Source organism: Narcine bancroftii, chromosome 6 (genome assembly GCF_036971445.1).
Source record: "Narcine bancroftii isolate sNarBan1 chromosome 6, sNarBan1.hap1, whole genome shotgun sequence".
Classification (NCBI taxonomy): Eukaryota; Metazoa; Chordata; class Chondrichthyes; order Torpediniformes; family Narcinidae; genus Narcine; species Narcine bancroftii.
In genome coordinates, this window is record NC_091474.1 from 140045346 (window position 1) to 140066355 (window position 21010).

General features: G+C 39.5%; 1 protein-coding gene across 4 annotated transcripts in view; it reads right to left on the reverse strand.

Annotated features, from left to right (window-relative positions):
• Positions 1 to 21010, reverse strand: part of LOC138736528 (peroxidasin homolog) — a 243839-nt gene that overhangs the window by 32372 nt on the left and 190457 nt on the right. For all 4 annotated transcript variants that reach the window (XR_011340350.1, XM_069886187.1, XM_069886186.1 and 1 more), the window contains 3 exons: positions 18169 to 19672; positions 14320 to 14454; positions 10653 to 10861 (listed from right to left, as the gene is read on the reverse strand). Coding sequence is in view for 3 of the 4 variants with exons in the window: in XM_069886187.1 (XP_069742288.1) it covers positions 10653 to 10861; positions 14320 to 14454; positions 18169 to 19672 (1848 nt within the window). In the remaining variant the exon portion in view is untranslated. The remainder of the gene's footprint in view (positions 1 to 10652; positions 10862 to 14319; positions 14455 to 18168; positions 19673 to 21010) is intronic.

Genomic DNA, 21010 nt, shown 5'->3' on the forward strand with positions numbered 1-21010 from the left:
TTTAGTCTAGGATTCAGATTTTTTTTTTTTTTAAATTTTTTTATTTTTCATACCATAAATCACAATAGCCATGATATACACTTTTTCTTTTTCACACATTTACAGTGACTTTTTCTCCCCCTCCCCCTCCTCCCAAGCCACCCCCCACCCCCTCTCATCCATTTTAGGTATACAATCTAGGTTGCATTAATTCAGTTAGACAATGTTGTCATTCAACAAAAATACACCAGAAATTCTACAGAGTCCATTCTTTTCTTTCCTTCTCCTTCCATCAACTTAGGTAATGTTTGTCCCCGGTAGGTTTTCGCTATTGTATTTAATGTAAGGCTCCCATACTTGTTCGAATATTTCAATATTATTTCTTAAACTATATGTTATTTTTTCTAATGGAATACATTTATTCATTTCTATATACCATTGTTGTATTTTCAAATTATCTTCCAATTTCCAGGTTGACATAATACATTTTTTTGCAACGGCTAGGGCTATCTTAACAAATCTTTTTTGTGCATCCTCCAAATCAATTCCAAATTCTTTGTTTTTTATGTTACTTAGGAGAAAGATCTCTGGATTCTTTGGTATATTGTTTTCTGTTATTTTATTTAATATCTGATTGAGATCATCCCAAAATTTTTCTACTCTCTCACATGTCCACATTGCATGAATTGTTGTTCCCATTTCTTTTTTACATCGAAAACATCTATCAGATACTGTTGGGTCCCATTTATTTAACTTTTGCGGTGTAATGTATAGTCTGTGTAACCAATTATATTGTATCATACGTAGCCTCGTATTTATTATATTTCTCATCGTTCCAGAACATAATTTCTCCCATGTTTCCTTTTTTATCTTTATATTTAAAACTTGTTCCCATTTTTGTTTAGTTTTACCATTTGTTTCCTCATTCTTCTTTTCTTGCAGTTTAATATACATATTTGTTATAAATCTTTTGATTAACATTGTATCTGTAATCACATATTCAAGGTTACTTCCCTCTGGTAAACTCAGATTGCTTCCTAATTTATCCTTCAAGTAGGATCTCAGTTGGTAATATGCCAGCGCTGTATCTCCAGTTATATTGTACTTATCTCTCATTTGTTCAAAGGATAAGAATCTACTTCCTGAAAAACAATTTTCTATTCTTTTAATCCCTTTTTTTTCCCATTCTCTAAAGGAAAGGTTGTCTATTGTAAAAGGGAGTAGCTTATTTTGCGTCAATATTAGTTTTGGTAATTGATAATTTGTTTTATTTCTTTCTACATGGATCTTCTTCCAAATATTGAGGAGATGATGTAATACTGGAGAAGTTCTATGTTGTACCAATTTTTCGTCCCATTTATATAATATGTGTTCAGGTATCTTTTCCCCTATTTTATCTAATTCTAATCTCGTCCAGTCTGGTTTTTCCCTTGTTTGATAAAAGTCTGATAGGTACCTTAATTGTGCGGCTCTATAATAATTTTTAAAGTTTGGCAATTGTAAGCCTCCTTGTTTATATCATTCTGTCAATTTATCTAGTGCTATCCTCGGTTTCCCCCCTCTCCATAAAAATTTCCTTATTATTTTCTTTAACTCTTTGAAGAATTTTTCTGTCAGTTGTATTGGCAGTGCCTGAAATAAGTATAATATCCTTGGAAAAATGTTCATTTTAATACAGTTTATCCTTCCTATCAGTGTTAGTGGTAGATCTTTCCAATGCTCTAAATCGTCCTGTAATTTTTTCATTAGTGGATTATAATTGAGTTTATATAATTGGCCTAGATTTTTGTTTATTTGTACACCTAGGTATCTTATTGCCTGCATTTGCCATCTGAATGGAGATTCCTTCTTAAATTTTGAGAAATCCGCATTATTCATAGGCATTGCTTCACTTTTATTTACGTTTATCTTGTAACCCGACACTTCTCCATATTCCTTCAATTTCTTATATAATTCTTTTATTGATAGTTCTGGTTCTGTTAAGTACACTATAACATCATCCGCAAATAGACTGATTTTATATTCCCTGTCTTTTATTTTTATTCCTTTTATATTATTATCTATTCTTATCAATTCTGCTAGTGGTTCTATAGCTAGCGCAAACAATAAAGGTGATGTGGGCATCCCTGCCGCGTTGACCTGCTTAAGTTAAATTGCTTTGATACATGTCCATTTACTGTCACTTTCGCTAACGGTCCCTTATATAATGCTTTAATCCAATTAATATACTTCTCCGGAAAACTGAATTTTTGCAATACTTTGAACAAATAATTCCATTCTACTCTGTCGAAGGCCTTCTCTGCGTCTAAAGCAACTGCTACTGCAGGTGCTTTATTTCCTTCTACTGCATGAATTAAGTTAATAAATTTACAAATATTGTCTGTTGTGCGTCTTTTTTTGATAAATCCAGTTTGGTCTAAATTTACCATTTTCGGTACCTGTTCTGCTAATCTGTTTGCTAATAGTTTAGCTATTATCTTATAGTCTGTGTTTAGCAAAGATATTGGTCTATATGATGCTGGTAAGAGTGGATCTTTCCCTTGTTTTAGTATTACTGTAATTATTGCTGTTTTACATGAATCTGGTAAGCTTTGTGTTTCATCAATCTGGTTGATTACATCCAGGAGGGGCGGTATTAATAAGTCTTTAAATGTTTTGTAGAATTCTATTGGAAATCCATCCTCTCCTGGTGTCTTATTATTTGGTAATTTTTTTATTATCTCTTGTATTTCTACTATTCCAAATGGTTCTGTTAATTTATTTTGTTCCTCTATTTGTAGTTTTGGTAGTTCAATTTTAGTCAAAAATTCCTCTATTTTCCCTTCTTTCCCTTCGTTTTCAGTTTGGTATAATTGTTCATAGAATTCTCTAAAGTTTTCCTTAATTTCTTTTGGATTATATGTAATTTGTTTGTCTTTTTTCCTTGATGCCAATACCATTTTCTTAGCTTGTTCTGTCTTAAGCTGCCATGCTAGGATTTTGTGCGTTTTTTCCCCTAGTTCATAATATTTCTGTTTTGTCTTCATTATATTCTTCTCTACCTTATATGTTTGTAATGTTTCATATTTTATTTTTTTATCCGCCAATTCTCTTCTTTTAGTTGTATCTTCCTTCATTGCTATTTTTTTTTCTATGTTTACTATTTCCCTTTCCAACTGCTCTGTTTCCTGATTATAGTCCTTCTTCATCTTGGTTACATAGCTTATTATTTGCCCTCTAATGAATGCTTTCATTGCGTCCCATAGTATAAACTTATCTTCCACTGATTCCGTATTTACTTCAAAATACATTTTTAATTGTTTTTCAATAAATTCTCTAAATCCTGTCTGGGGTTTAATCTCCATCTATACTTTCTTGGAGGGATGTCCTCTAGCTTTACTGTCAATAATAAGGGTGAATGGTCCGATCGTATTCTCGCTTTATATTCTGTTTTTCTTACTCTATCCTGCATACTAGCTGATAACAAAAATAGGTCTATTCTTGAGTATGTTTTATGTCTAGCCGAGTAGTATGAGTATTCCTTTTCTTTTGGGTTTTGTTTCCTCCATATATCCAAAAGTTTCATTTCTTGCATTGATTTAATTATAAATTTGGTTACTTTGTTCTTCCTGTTAATTTTTTTCCCTGTTTTATCCATATTTGGATCCAAATTCAGGTTGAAATCCCCTCCTATTAGTATGTTCCCTTGCGTATTAGCTACCTTCAAAAAGATATCTTGCATAAACTTTTGATCTTCTTCGTTAGGTGAATATACATTAAGTAGATTCCAAAACTCCGAATATATCTGACATTTTATCATAACATATCTCCCTGCTGGATCTATTATTTCCTCTTCTATTTTAAATGGCACATTTTTACTAATTAATATAGCCACTCCTCTTGCTTTTGAATTATATGATGCTGCTGTTACATGTCCTACCCAATCTCTCTTTAATTTCTTGTGCTCCAATTCAGTTAAGTGTGTTTCTTGGACAAATGCTATAACTATTTTTTCATTTTTCAGTAAATTTAGTAGTTTCTTCCTTTTAATTTGGTTATGTATTCCATTAATATTTAAAGTCATATAGTTCAGCGTAGCCATTTTATACTTTGTTTATCTTCTCCTTCCTTTTTTCCATCATTACCTTTCCTCCTTTTCCATTTCTGTTTTCTTATTTTCAACTCTTTATAAGACAACATTCCTACAACATCCAACATTTTCCTTATTCTCCTATTTCTATCTTCTTTATCCCCAATCTCCCCTTCCCCTCCTGAGTTGTCCTTTATCCCTTGTCGGACAACCACATCTCCCCTCTCCATTTGGGTTTGCGAATTCACTCGCAAGCGTCAACTGATTTTGCAGTGACCGCTATTTCTCCCCACCCAGCCCTCCCCAGAAAAGATTTCACTTTTCATATGTAACAAAGGTCACTCTTTTAATTCCCTCCTTATTCTTTCTATTCCATTACCTTCCCTTATTCATTCTTGTCTATACTATCTATATTTTCCTCTAAGTACAGATACCTTCACGTATGCACATTTTATCTATTCACTCTTGTAGCTCTTTACCCACATACATATCAATCGTGATCATGTTTACTCTCATTACCCGTCTTCATCCCTCAGTCTATTTTTGTAATTGTTCTGCAAATTTTTGTGCTTCTTCTGGGTCTGAGAATAGTCTGTTTTGTTGTCCTGGAATAAATATTTTCAATACCGCTGGGTGCTTTAGTATAAATTTATACCCTTTCTTCCATAAAATCGCCTTTGCTGTATTGAACTCCTTTCTCTTCTTTAGGAGTTCAAAACTTATATCTGGATAAATGAAGATTTTTTGTCCTTTATACTCCAGTGGTTTGTTGCCCTCTCTTACTTTTTCCATTGTCTTCTCCAGTACCTTTTCTCTTGTAGTATATCTTAGGAATTTTACTACAATAGATCTTGGTTTTTGTTGTGGTTGTGGTTTAGAGGCCAATGCTCTATGTGCCCTTTCTATTTCCATTTCTTGCTGTAGTTCTGGACATCCTAGGGTCTTAGGGATCCAATCTTTTATAAACTCCCTCATATTCTTGCCTTCTTCATCTTCCTTAAGGCCCACTATCTTTATGTTATTTCTTCTGTTATAATTTTCCATTATATCTATTTTTTGAGCTAACAGTTCTTGTGTCTCTATCGCTTTTTTATTAGATTCCTCCAATTTCTTTTTTAAGTCTTCTACCTCCATTTCTGCTGCTACTGCCCGTTCTTCCATCTTGTCCATTTTTTTCCCCATTTCTGTTAAGGTCATATCTATTTTATTCATTTTCTCTTCTGTGTTGTTTATTCTTTTTCTTAAATCATTAAATTCCTGTGTTTGCCATTCTTTAAATGACTCCATGAATCCTTTAATAAGAGAAAGTACCTCCTTTATCTTGCCTTTCTTTTCTTCTTCTATTTCACTGTACTCTTCCTCTTCTTCTTCCTCTGGGTTGGCCATCTGTTGTTTCTTTGTTGCCCTTTTCTTCTCTTCTTTCTTGTTTCCATTGTCTTCTGTGGTCTCTTCTTGCTGCAGGTGTTCTGCAGCTGTCGTTGCCGGCTGTGGAGATCGACTCCCCAGCTGGTCCCCCCTCCCGTCGGTGTGTTTTTTTTCATGCGCATCGCGCATGCGCGGTTGCGCACTTTTACTCGGCTCTGCGAGCCATTTTTGTAGTCCCTTATCTACCGACCTGAGGGAGTGGGTTTCTCTCTCCACAGCGGGCCTCTTCGAACAGGTAAGGCCTTCACCTTCTTCCTCCGTTGTCTTCTCTTCCTCTCTTCTTACCGTTGGTTTTGATTTTTCTTTTTTTGTCGCCATCTTCTTTCCACCTTTATACTCACTTTTCTTTAACTTTTATTTCTGTGCCTTTGTGTTTTCCATTGTTTTTCCCGACTTTTCTGGAGAGGGCTGGAGTTCACTGTCCGGCCACTACTCCATCACGTGACTCCTCTCCGGATTCAGATTGTTTGACATCTTTCTCAACTTTACTTCTTTGTGATGCAGTAACCTGGGATGCTTTAAACTGCATATATCACAAATGAGCCACTTGTTACAAGTTTTGCTGATGTGTCCTTCGCATAAGCAACCAAAACTTATTCCATTCTTCTTTAAAATGATTAATTTCTCGTCATTCAACTTTTTCTCCAACTGTGAACATTTTTCTAAAGCCTGCTTATCTTTGCAATACAAACAGTTTTCCTTTTTAAAACCTTGTTCTGGATTCATATATTGGCAACCTTTGACCAATTCCACCTGTCCTCTAGTATACTGTTCCAGATAATACAGATGATCTTTTATGTTTTTAGTGTTATTTTCAATGTGATGTTCAAAGGATTTCATGATCGTCAGATATTGTAATAGATCTCCATTAAAACTGGAATTTCCTTCTTAGGTAAACCACAGGAACCTTGTTGCTGCGCTAACATAAGAGGAATTTCATTTTGTTTTACTATGAGTGATAATATATGGTCTTGTCCACCATAGCTTGCGACTGGTTATCTTGTTGTGAGTGGAGCATACGGAACTTGAACTGGTGCCATAGGTGTAGGACCTTGAGTTGAAAGTGATGACATTGATGGGGATCCTTAGTATGTAAGTGATGGCAATGGTGGAGATCCTTGGCTTGTCGCTGGTTCTTTAGCAACACAAAGAGATACCAATTGTTGAGTATGATCAACTCACATCGTTGAACCTTTTTGAAATGCTTTTCTTTCTGGAAGATTCATAAATTGTGTGCTCGGAAGAGACTGAATGTCGCGAGCCCTTTCCACAGGGTTGGTCATTGACATTCGAGCACTAGCAGCGCCATCCGTGGCTCCTTGTTCGCGTCTACTCATTTCTTATGGCTGCAGTACCCATTGATCTACCGGAATGTTAGGTGCTCGCCCTTTGGGTGGTTCACTTTGAGTGATAGATCTTGCAGAAGCCTGACCTAATGCTTTTACTTTGGCCCCATTCATAGCATGTTGTTCCTCTAGATCTAGTTCTTTTCTTCTATCTTCAATTATCTTTTTCATTCTTGCTGAAACTTAATTTCAGCTTCTTGGCTTTTTGCTGATTCTTCATTTCTGCTTCTTTATCTTCTAGAGCAGGTCTTTTCTCCAACCACTCACATTATGTCTCGATAGTAGCCAAGTCTGCTTGTGCCTCAGCATGCATAGCTGATATGCTTGAAGCACACAAAGCTGTAATTGCTCTAGATGACTTTGAAGATCTTCTTAGGCTCATAATCTTGGAAATACTATAATCAAAATTCACGTCTTAACTTTCAGATACCGTTGATTGAATCTCTATCTTCAGCATTTGGCTCGGTACAGTGGGGCTTTGCAACGTATGTTCATCTGCTTCAGTTCCACTAACCTTTAAGTCGGCCAAGGAGGTCTGCAGTGCTTGGTAGTTGAAGTTGCTTCTTCAATGGTGGCTGGCTCCAGTCTCCTGCCAAGCATTGTCAGTCTGCATGCTGGCTCAACTCACAATCAAACGGTTCATTGAGAGAAGCTGTTTGCTCGTGGTCTTTAGCCTGATGTGACTTCTTCTCCATCTTGAATTCTTCACACTGCAGCCTGTCATCTCCTGGTTTCGCCTGGTTCCTCAGAACTTTGAACAAATTTGTATCATGCGTGGTCCTTTTAAGAGGACTGCAGCTTCACACAGGCTGGCATATCAGTTGTTTACAATAACAAATTCTGGGCTTCATGCCAGATTCTGCTAACCACTAGCTCATATCTCTCTCCAAGGTTAAAAGTGCCTGCAGTCAGACAGACATGTTGTCATAGAGGCTTCTGGAATCTTCTCACAGACAACTAAACTTCTTTAAAGCTTAAATGCTTTAACAAATTATGGCTCTTTCATACAAATTTTACGAGTCTTTCTTCCAAAGTTCTCAATCATAATTTTTCTTTGAATAAGAATATAGACAAAATTTTCCAAGTTCTAGTATTTCCCAATTTCAAAATGTGTCATCTTCAAAGAAACATAAGCGACGATATTCTGAATTACTATCTTATTAATTCAATAAATCAAACTTCATAGTTGCAGCTGTAAGTAGCTTTCATTGTTGATAAAATGAATAAACATTTTGCATAACTTTGCATTGAGATTTTCAAAACAATGAGTAAACAAAGTATACTGTATAATGGTAACGACATTCAATTTTAAACAGATATAAAAGAAATAAACAAAATAAGATGAATTCAAAGAAAAGCTTACACCTCTGTCATGATTCTTCGAAGAATGAAATGCAAACTCTCAGTCCACTCGGATATTACAACATATGACATCTGTGGTAACACTACAAACAACAATTTTTCTTCAAGGGATAAGCCCAAAATTAACAAAAGGATCAAACAAGGTTTTAACCTTTACACTGGCTAACAGGTGGATACAGGTGAGAGAGTGGAAGAGAAAGAAGCTGAGAAGTGATATAGGAGAGGGTAGAGGGCTATGAAGGGTAGCTCTCTAATAGGAAGGAAAAGGGAAGCTGGAGGAAAGGAGACTAAGGGGTCGGGAAAGAGAAAGACTGGGAAAGTGGGGGGGGGGGGGTTATTGGTAAACCATGTGCAGATAACATGGTTAACTTTCAATTACAGGTGAAAAGAAGTGGACAGTGAAGAAGGGATTCTGAGATTACATCAAGGACTACATCAACTGAGGAAGTGGGTCAAAGAATGACAGATGGAAGTTGAATGTGAGGTGTTGCATTTTGTTAAAGCAGAGCAGTCCTGGACTGTGTTGGAGATTAGAGAAACCTTGCTATTCAGGTACATAGTACCCTGAAAGTGGCTTCAGGAAGAAAGGACAGCAATGGCGGCGCTTGGCGTGTTTGCCTTCATCGGTCAGGGCATTGAGTACATCATGTTCGTCACACAGAGACCACCCAAAAATTGAAGAAACCACACCTTGCATTTCATCTGGGCACCCTTACAACTGGATGGCATTAACATTGACTTCTCTGGTTTCAGTTAGCACCCCAGCTCCAACCTCTCCCTGTTGCTCTGTCCTTCTCTCTCTTCCCTTTTCTATCAGTCTCCTTCACCTCTGCACTCACGGAGCCAAACCCACCCCCTCCCCAATCAATTCTTACCTTTCCTCTCTCCTGGCCTCTTCTCCACATTCACAAGTTAGCCCTAAAGGCCTGTTTTGATCAATCTTTGTCTCTATTGCCACCTCTTTAGCTCACTGGCTATTTATTTTCCTGATTGTCCTTCCAAACTGCTTCAAAATAGAGGCTAATTCAGAATATCGTCGCTTATGTTTCTTTGAAGATGACACATTTTGAAATTGGGAAATACAAGAACTTGGAAAATTTTGTCTATATTCTTATTCAAAGAAAAATTACGATTGAGAACTTTGGAAGAAAGACTCGTAAAATTTGTATGAAAGAGCCATAATTTGTTAAAGCATCATTTAATGTAAATAAATACATAAAAGCGCTGGAAAAATTCTACAGGTCCCGCAGCGTTCATAGGAGGCAAAGATATATAACTAACATTTTGTACTCAAGATCTTTCATATGTTACTTAAAAGCAAGTTTCTGGTGATGACGAGCAAATGTTATTGAGAAGGTGACTGAAAACTTGATTAAACTTGAAATTTATGTCACATTTAAGTACACCCTGGGCCATCAGAAAAAACAGATGCTTAGACCTCATCTTCTACACCATCCATGACCAACCTCAACCTGGCTTTGATGCCAACACCTTCTAACCAAGACCAGATGCATCTTCTCAAATGGACCGTCACTTATTTTTCCCTCCACCCTCCTGACTGCCTAGTCTCCTGCTACCTGACACTTCAACTTGTGTCAATTTACATTCCACATCCAAGTGTTTTTAGCTCCTGTAACCAACAATATTCTCATGTGTTGCTTGCTCAGTGTGAACAAATCCCAGCAGTATTCTCAATCCCAAAGCAAGCATACAGATGCTGTATGTAACCCATCCCCTATCACATCACACATTGCCCTGCCTCCATCCAAACTTCCTCAGTGAAGTGGCTGGAGGTATTCATTATCTCCCGAACTTGATTTCTTCAATCATATTGATCATTTTCCCCTACTCATATGAAGAAAACCGGGGATAATGAGGCTTGTGTAATAAAGGGGCACTGAGAAAGAATATCAGCTATAATCCAGATCAACCATTCTCAGCAGGGGGGGCGGGGCATGCACATTTAAGGGGGAGGGCTACGGACTGAAATCAGAATTTAAAAAATATTTTAATGTTTTTTTTTGTCATTGGTAGAAGTATGGAAGAAATCAAATAAACATGACTGCTTCATGGGGAAGGAGCCCATAAACTTTGAGTGGGGTCCTAAGATGGCTATTTCCCTTGCTCTGTGTTTAAACCGTGCTTGTGGTATTGCCAACCACTGTGAGGAACCACCCCGGAACATGCAAATAAAAACAACTAGTTCTTCCTCAAGGCATCAAACAAATAAAAATGGCCCCATGTGCAGAAGTAAACTGCAAAGAAGGCTGACAATTCCACATTATTAAGTTGAACAGTTATATATTTTATAATTGTTGCTTATATTTATTTCCTATTTGGTTGAAGAGCAGGCTTGCTAACTAGGAAATAAGATATCATCCTTAGAAACTCAAGAGAGCAAAGAAAAATACTTTAAAATGCTCAAGAGTTCACTCCATCAGTCAAACCATTCCCATTATATCATTACAAACCTTCACAACAGTCTTGCCACATCCTCAAATCCATTTTTGAGATGTCAGCACAACTCTGATAACCGTGAGGATATTCTGCCACTCTGAATACATCAGTCTGGATCCGAGTGATATTGTCTCCATTGTCACACAGCACTCGGCCAAGGGATGTCTGCTTGATCTGCGTCAACTGGGCTGGTGTGAACACTCCAGGATTTGCATACCAGAACCTGCAAGCACAAAGTACATATAACAATTTTAAAACTATGTCCTTTGAAGCCACTTCGGTTTATTATTTAATTACACATACCTTTGGGGTGCACGTCTTATTTTTGTTCTTCGTAACAAAAGCATATTTATTTAATCTGACTTGTCGGCAATTAAATTACTAATATTTCATGTTGAATAGGATTGTCATTCATTGTATACAAAGTAAAAGTTCACTTTTCACAAAATATTCTTAAAAATGCAATAAATTTGAACCATGCACAAGAGGTTTCTTCTATGCTTTTAATATACTAATTTCACTTGGTCTGTTTCCCTGAATTACTAAGCAGTAATATTCATGCGCACGCACACACACACACACACACACACACACACACACACACACACACACACACACACACACACACACACACACACACACACACACACACACACACACACACACACACAGCTCCCAGTGGCCAGAACAGGAACCTCAGGCTCCTGGCAGCAGAGGGGCCTCAGTGAGGATATGTCAGTAATCGGCATGGACAGCATTTTTCTTTAGTGAGAATTAAATATTATTTTAATGCTTAAAAATACTTCCCTTGTTGTTCCAAAACTGTTACAAGTAATTTGCATTGGCTACTGGGCTGTTTTTTAAAAAATGACCAGTTCTCCGAAAAAAAGTTTATCTGACGTAGGGCCAGTCTTGACCAGTTCGGATAATTGGAGTTGGTGTGTGCGAGTGGAGGCACGTGTACGTAACTATACACACACATATAAATAAATAATATTCTCACATATATTATATATTTATATATGTCTTCTTTGGCTTGGCTTCGCGGACGAAGATTTATGGAGGGGGTAAAAAGTCCACGTCAGCTGCAGGCTCGTTTGTGGCTGACAAGTCCGATGCGGGACAGGCAGACATGGTTGCAGCGGAAAATTGGTTGGTTGGGGTTGGGTGTTGGGTTTTTCCTCCTTTGCCTTTTGTCAGTGAGGTGGGCTCTGCGGTCTTCTTCAAAGGAGGTTGCTGCCCGCCAAACTGTGAGGCGCCAAGATGCACGGTTTGAGGCGTTATCAGCCCACTGGCGGTGGTCAATGTGGCAGGCACCAAGAGATTTCTTTAGGCAGTCCTTGTACCTTTTCTTTGGTGCACCTCTGTCACGGTGGCCACTGGAGAGCTCGCCATATAACACGATCTTGGGAAGGCGATGGTCCTCCATTCTGGAGACGTGACCCATCCAGCGCAGCTGGATCTTCAGCAGCGTGGACTCGATGCTGTCGACCTCTGCCATCTCGAGTACTTCGACGTTAGGGATGAATGTGCTCCAATGGATGTTGAGGATGGAGCGGAGACAACGCTGGTGGAAGCGTTCTAGGAGCCGTAGGTGGTATAAAATATACATATACACACATGCCCACATACATACTCTGCAGGTATGTATCACACACATACATTTATATTTACACATACACACAGTTTGTGTCTGTATTGCATACATATATATTCGTATACATATACACACACATATACATACATTTATATATATATATATATATACACACACACATACATACATTTATATTTAGACACACATACATACATTTATATTTAGACACACATACACATATGAATATTACTGCTTAGTAATATATGGTCAAGCACAACTTTGGTTCCTGCAGATTTCCTTGTGCAGAATGGATCTCTGGTCACATTAAGGAGTGGAATAAATTGAATCAACTATCAAGTTGGCAGAAACAGGAAACAGTGTAGGAAGGAGCAAAATCTATCACCAAAATGGTAGAGCTGTGCAAACTAGTGGATCTTAAGGTTGAGAGAAAAATTTGGTCTTGATGGAATCCCTGGGTACTGAAAGAATTTATGGTTCATATATACAAGTTTGAAAGAGGCATTTGTGATAATTTACCAAAATTCTCTAGACATGTCCCAGCAGATTGGAAGGCAGCAAATGTAATGCCAAGGTTTAAAAAAAAAATCATGCAGGCAAAAGGCAGGAGGAATGGATAGATTTTGTGTACTTGCAATTCCAGATGACATTCAATATGTGCCCCATAAAAGCACCTTTGAACTATGGATGTTGGGGGTAATGTATGAGCATGGGTGGAGGATCCAGAAGGCAATCAGTAGTGAGAGAGTGTTGCAGGTGTTGGTGCTGGGTCCACAACTGTTCACAATAAACATTAATGATCTGGAAGAAGGGAATGAGTGCAGAGAATTGAAGTTCGCTGATGACTCTGAGTGAAGAAGCAAATTGTGCAGCGTATTGGAAATCCTTGGAATTCTCTCTTCAGAGATGATTGGAAGCCAAAATTATTAAAAGTTGATAGAAATGAATTTCTGAACTATTTTGAATAGAGTATTGAAATATTGTAGAGAGCAACAAAGCTCCGAGCTAATGATCAGATCTGCAGCAATCTTAATTAATAGCTGGACAGAACTACTCCGGATCCTGTATCTTCCTTCCTCGTGAGAAAGATACAGCAGACAGCTCAAAGAAGAGCCACATAGGCCATCTTTCTCTCCACCTCAAGTGAATAGTCATACATGTCGAATTAAAGTAACAGTTTCTTGTAAAGTGGTATCTAGGTGAATAGGAAAAAAAGGTAGTTACTGCAAATGAAACACAACATAAAATACTCCTTTAATTGTTGTTACTCTATTTTTCCCCCATGGTTCGAGGTGTTGCTTCTTATTGGGTTTCTATAACATTTCTCAAGTACCTCAAGCAGTGTGTTATGGGAGGCTAAGTGAGCATTAACAGATCACAGATGAAGCCAAACCCGTTTGCTGAAGAGGTATCAGTTTAGCCTTTCTCTTTTTGCAATGTCATGGTTCAGACCAGAAGTGGAGCCCCAAACTAACATAACAGAACAGCTGTCAGGGTGCACCATACTGTAGCTGTTCCATCTTCAGCCTTTATTTATCAACCTGCCTCACTGCTTCATAAATGCTTGTGGGTGATATTAATTCTACATCCATGCCAACACTTCTTTCTTACCTAAACTATCAACTGGTTATCCATCAAGACTTTTGAGATCTGGCCATACCCAAAGAACCTCACTCATGAGTCAGGGCAGCTGCAGAACTAAGTGACACATGCTCTATGGAACATACAAAGGCCATTCAACACAATGCAACAAGATTTTCATCAAACCAAAAATCATTTCATTCCCCACATCTGCGCTCAAGCCAGGCCTACAACACTATTAAGGGATAATTTACTCTTTCTCCATCAAGGCATTGAGGTCACTTATGGTAACACAACAGTTGCCCAGTGCAGACAATCTGTCAAAGCCAGGATCTTCTGCTCTGCATGGTGTTGTACCATATTAGGGCCACTCTTACTCATTGCTCCATTTGTAGCTGGAATTGGAAACGACTGAGTTAATTTGTAATGAGGGAAGAGTTTCTCAAACAAAAATAAATAAAACCACTACATGGGGTGCCGTTTACCTGTCACCATCACGAAGGCGTTTAAATTGAGTTGATAACAAGCACAGAAGGGTTGGTCCCAATCTGGTTCCTGGTATCAGGTCTTCCACCATTAATGCAGGAAACAAGTCGATGTTCAGTGGCGTACCATATAAACTAGAGAAATCAAGGTAAGGAAGAGAAAGATTTCACACAGCATTAACAATGGTTCTACACTGGAAATATCACCATTTCCTCCACAGCTGCTTCTTGCTTGTACATTAGTGTTTCCAACATTTTCTGCTTTTGTTTTGGCCACTGAATAGCTTCAGTATTTTTTCCACTGATTCTAAATTGTGTATCTTTAAAAATATTCTAAAATAGATTTTAACTATTAACCAACTGGTTGGGACTCAGGGCCAGGGTGAAGAAATTACAAATTCAAATAATTTCCATGGGAATTCAAGTAACTATTAAACTGAGAACACATGAGATACAGCAAATGCTGGAATATAGAGCAACAAACAATCTGCTCGAGGAGATCAGCAGGTAGGGCAGCAGCATCAGTGGAAGAAAAAGAATGTTTAACATTTTGGACTGGAATCCTTCAGGACACTAAACATGAAGATGACAGATTTCATATGAAAAAGGAGGTAAAGATATATTACTGATGTTTCAGGCCTGAGCCCTTCACTGTATAAGCATAAGGCAAGCTTTATTAAAGACTAGAGAGAAAGGGGGATCAATGAGAGGGGAAAAGTCCAGACCAAATATAGAGCAAGAGAGAGAGAAAAAAAGAGAGGAGAGAGAGAGAGAGAGAAAGAGAGAGAGAAAAAGAGAGAGAAGAGAGAGAGAGGCCTCTAGTTCAATATTCACCCATAAGATGATAGATCCTCTGCAGGAAAACCCCTGTCTTGTCTCCTAAGGATATAATGTTTCAATTGTCCTCTTTACTTTTCTAATCTGCAGCAGGAACATGTGTTGCCTATAAAACAGCCGAGCAAGAATAGGCCATTCGGCCCATGTGTCCTCATAAGACAACCTGCCCATTTCAGGTAGTCATGTGGTAAATTTTACTGAATTACTCTCATCCTTATTATTATTCTTTACAGGAGACCACCAGTAATGCAGATATGAACTCACCAATGCCCTTTACAACTGAAGCATCACCTCCCTACTTCTATATTTGCCTGAATAATTTACAACACTGTTCACTTTTCCAATTATCTGCACGGTACCCTGCTAAAAGTAAATAAAAAAGAGACAGGTTCACAAAGGTCTTTCAGGGAAGAAAACCTGCTGATGCCCAGCCTGATGTCATCCAGACCACCACCTGAATTTTGTTCTCCATACTCTCCTCTGAGCCTTGTAAGCCACTCCGACAGTTCAACTAGGGTCAGGCAGCAAATGCCTATCTTTACGATGACATCTGGATCTCAAGAAAGAAAAGAAATAATTTACAAAGTTGCACTTTGTAAAGATGTTAAACCTTGAGGAACAAATTTGTTGCCTGGCTCCACATCCACTCACCTTCTGCATTGCTTTTTGAATGCTAAAATACCATGCTCGGCTTCTTTCCAATTGGTCCAGTACTTAGTATTCATTCAGAATGGATGAGAACAACAGTCAAAAATGAAAATGAACTGCAATAAAACAAGTTTAACATCCCAGGCCTTAAATGGAAATCCACCAGTGGTTGGACAGAATAGTTCATAGAGAGTGAGGGAAGAAAAGGATAAGAAAACCCATCTTCATAACAGCAGAGAAAGAATCGCTGCACATTTAGAATTGGTTCCCACAGGAAAGTCACCTGGTGGTGTCTTAGGCGACTCAGCATTGATACAAAGGCTCGAGTTATCCACCAGGGCTTCTCCAGATAGCTTCTGAGCTTCCTGTTTCAGACCTTGATATCCCCAGGCCTAAATGGTTCTCCACTCAGCTCTGGATCACCTAGACAACAGCAAAACACACACCTGGCTACTCTTCATTGACTATAGCTCAGCCTTCAATATCATCATTCCCTCAGTGCTGGTCAACAAGCTCCAAAACATGAGCCTCTGCACCCCCCTCTGCAACTGGATCCTCGACTTCCTCGTGGGAACACCGCAGTCAGTACGAATCGGAAACATCTCCTTGATCAACACAGGCACACCTCAAGAGTGCCTGCTTACCTCACTGTTCTCCTCACTCTACACCCTTGACTGTGCGGCTAGGCACGATTCAAAAGCCCTTTACAAATTTGCCAAGGACACCACGGCTGTCGGCAGAATCACAGACGGCATGCGAAGCGTATTGGAGGAAGATAGATCCACCAGTTGGGTGGAGGGAGTCACAACCACCACCTTGCACAACATTAGCAAACCCTAGGAGCCGACTGTGAACTTCAGGAGAACACAAATCAGTCCTCAGCAATGGATCATAAGTGGAGAGGGTCAAAAACTTCAAATTGCTGGGTGTAAACATCTCTGAGGATCTCTCCTGGGACATCAATGCTGATGCAATAACGATGAAGGCTTACTAGAGGCTATACTTCATGATGAGTTTGAGGAGATTAGGTACGTCACCAGAAATGTACGAAAATTTCTACAGGTGTAACGTGGAGAGCATTTTGCCTGGTTGCATCACTGTCTGGTACTGAAGTGCCAGTGCTCAAGACAGGAAAAAAAACTCCAGCAACATCACAAGCCCCAGTCTTCACTCAACTGAGGACATACACAAGAGGCAGAGTATTAAGAAAACAGCCTCTATTCTCAAGAATGCCCACCATCCAGGCCATGCCCTCTTTACTTTGCCACCATCAGGAAAAAAGTACAGGAGCCTGAAGACGAGCACCTGGCAGCACAAGGATAGTTTCTTCTCCTCTGCCATCAGGTTTCTGAATGGCCAATGAACCATAGACACTACCTCACTATCTGTTTATTTATTTATTTATTTCTGAAATGTACTTTATAGCAATGTTTGTACTGTAATGCTGCCGCAAACAAATAATTTTGTGACATGTTCATGATAATAAATTCTGATTCTGAACTCTCTCTTGCATTCTCAACTGTGGGGATGCTTCTCCACTGGCATGCTCAAGAATACTGTCTACCCGCATACCACTCAGCCCTTCTGCCATACTATACATAGGACTTCCCACAGGCTGCATTAAGATCAGCACCAAATCTCTATCTGCATTAACTGTTTTATCAGTCAAAAAGCAATGGAGTCAAGCTCACCAGGCTTGCAATGACCATGAAACATATATCTACATTAATCTCAAATTCCTTTCTATTCTTCTCACATTCCCAGTTCACTTCTAGATTCTACTACCGACCTACTCCAGGAACAATGCTTATTTCACCAACCAATCTCACATGGAGTCATACAGCATGTAAAAGGCACTTCAGCCCAGCTTTTTCATAAAAACCAAGGTGTCCATCTGAGCAAGACCCATTTAACCGATATCCTTCCAAATCTTCCCTACCTACATACCTGTCTAAATTATTTTTAAACATCACAACTGTTCCATTCTCTAGTTTCCACTGGTAGCTTATTCCATGCACACAATTATCTAAATGAAAACAATGACCCTCAGATCCATTATAAATCTTTCTCCTCTCAATTTAAGGATGTGTCCCCTAATCTTGGGCTCCCTTGCTCTTGGGGAGAAAGACTCGACTATCCACATCTTAAGATGTGAGGGAATACCTGTGTCACTGGAGGAAACCCACATAATCACACGGACAGCATCGCAAGTCAGGATTGAATGGCAGCTGCTGGAGTTGTGGAGCAGCAGCAATCCTCTGCCATTCTTGGTCCTAATTCTCACCCAATGTATTTATTTACATGTCAGCAATTTCAGGACTGTTTGTCACCATGCTTTTAAGCCAATATAATCACCTCACTTACTTCCTTAGCTTTTCTCTAACTTGTGGATTCTTAATTTCACTTTTTAGGTCTTCAAATTCCTGAGCTGAGGTGAGATTGCAGTAGACTCTGTAATCATTGTAAGGAGGTATTCCATGGTCTCGACCCCTCTGAATGTTCATAGCAGCTAGGTCCAGTGCCACGGCATGTGCCATGGAGAAAAGGCGCTCTGTTAGTTCTGTATTTACCAGCTCCGTGGGGAGTCGCATCTTCCCCGGAACAGCAAACAAGCCTCGCAGCAATGGGTCAATGCCACCTTCATTCACAATACGGAATGGTGAGAAAAATGCTTTGTGAAGAGGAAGGTGGCCCTGAGGAATGGGCTGAAATGTGTCATCCAGTCGGTAGAGAATTGGGTTGATGAGCGTGTGCCCAAATCTAAAAGCTGCAGTCGCAAACACATTCACTATTCCAGCATTAACATTAGGATCATAGCCTTTGTAGTCCCCAAGCATTCTCATTCCAAAGTCACCAAAGATCTTGGGTAGCCAGTGGCTGTAGGTTATGTGTTGCATCTGGGCACCAACTATTTTACGAGCTTCGTGGTAAATAGTTTCACCATCCCAATGAGGATTCAACTTCAGGAGCTCGGTGGCAATTCGGTTGTGTTCTCTAAACCAGACTGTGTGCATGCTAGTTAAACCCATGTGTTCATTGGAACGATGATCTCCTGCCAGGAAGCATGGAATGGGACTTTCATTTTCATCTCTCATGCATTCAGTGGGTGGGCCAGTTGCAAATGGCAGGAGTGGTTTCCCCAATCGATGTGCTATCCCTTGCTTCAACAGGCCCCGTTGGCTGGCCAAATCCCGGATTTCTTCAGCTTCCTGGTCCGAGCTCCCATATACATTGGATGCATCAATAAAAGAAGTCAACTGATTGATCTGTTCCCGTGGATACACAGAGTCCATGAGCAAGGACGTCATCCCACTTCCACACACAGGGCTGGACCGCACAAAAAACATGCAGCGAGCTCCACTGTGCACTCTGCGGTCATTTTGAGGAATCAAGATGGGAAAGCACGGCGGATCGTTTGTGCAGACAGAGCTACAGTGCTGACCATCAGAAAACCTGGAAAGACTAAGTGCTGCAACAGTCAAATCTATGTCATGATCAAGGAATTGACCCCACTGCATCAACATGTGTGTGTACTGGTCATCGGGTGTAATGGTTTCAGTGCCAACCAGAGAGGTTGAAATGAGGCGAGGTAGAGGGAGAGGAAACCCATTGTAAAATCGATCTCGATCAATTCCTCTTGGCAGATTAAACCCGTTTTCATAGACTGGCTTCAGAAGGCGCTCAAAGGCTGTAAGGGAAGCTCCCCACATGGGATGCTGGAGATTGTTGCATGTTGCATCGTGAGATCGGTACTTCTGATGAAAACAAATGTCGGAACAGTTATTGATTCGTCGATGGGCCGTGCAGCCAGACAGATTCGCAATTAGGCTCAGGAACCTTGGAGACAAAAGGTCATTATAGCGAAAACCTACAAAATAGAAAGTAAATCAAAATCACAATCCGTTTTCTCGTCCTTGCAAAAATCCCAATTTAAGTGAAAGGGAAATCAAATTTTAAGTGATCACCAAATTAAAAAAAAACAAGTTGTTAAAAGAAGGACTGCGTTTTGAAACATCTACTGCGGTTGCAGTTTGCCCTGCTGAGTTCCTCCAGCAATTTATGTGTTGATCAAGTTGCCCAACAACAGTTGTATACAACACCAGAGTGTATTACATTTTCTCCCCCCATCACACAAAGCCTTAAATGTAAAATCCTTCCCACACCTTATATTTCTGTCACTGATGAACATTTTTACATAGGAACATAGGAAGTAGGAACTGGAGTAGGCCAAAAATGGCCCATCGGGCCATCTGGTTTCTGTTAACCTGCTCTCTTTACTCTTCCCCCTGTCTTCTTTCCCCCAGCTCTCCACCCACTTCCCTCTCAGTTCACCTACCCATCCCTCCTCCCTCTGCTTGCTGTTGTTCCCTCCCTCCCTTTTCAACCCAGTACCTCCTGCCTTTGCGCCCATGCTCCTCCCTCTATGCCTCCCCCATACCTTTTTATTCGGGTGCTTGCCAACATTTTTCTCTACCTTGATGAGGGGATTAAGCCTGAAACTTTAGTTACCTATCTTTATCTTTGCTACATAAAGGACAGTTTGACCTGCTGAATTTCTGCAGCATTGTGTTTTTACTTCAACCACGGTCTCTGTCGACTTTAGTGTTTACTTTTTCAATAAAAAGTTGCATAAAAACACGATTGGCTCTCACATTGACATAGTCGCTAAATTCTCACTTTAACATTTTTGCAGCCTGCCAAATGGAAAACTAAGAAGAACGGATCACTGTTGTGCTAATTTCTGCAGGTTTTGTGGCCTATTTTATTCAGCATTACATTTCCAGCTATCATGCATATTTAACTCCAGCACTAAACCCCCCCCCCCCCCCCCACAACCCCATTCACCATTACTTTCCACACTTTCATTTTGAGCCTTCACAAGAATACCAGTGAGCAGTTCTGTGTCATGGCAGAGACCTGGCTTAAAAGCTTTTACTGGAGATACGTCTATGGACCATGGTGACCCACTCCAATCTATGCATTAAACCAATACAATCTGAATGACCAGAAACAGTGAATGCAAATAACGTCACAGCCCTTTTCAAGAAACGTACAAACCGGTCCTTTCAGTGCTATTTTCAACCAAATGTTAACTAAGTATTTGCAAGGTTTATTTTAGACTCTCACTGCTGAACAATGGAGAGCAGGGAACAAAAATACAGTTAATCTAACAAAGCCAGGAGATGATGTGAAGTGAGCACTTTGA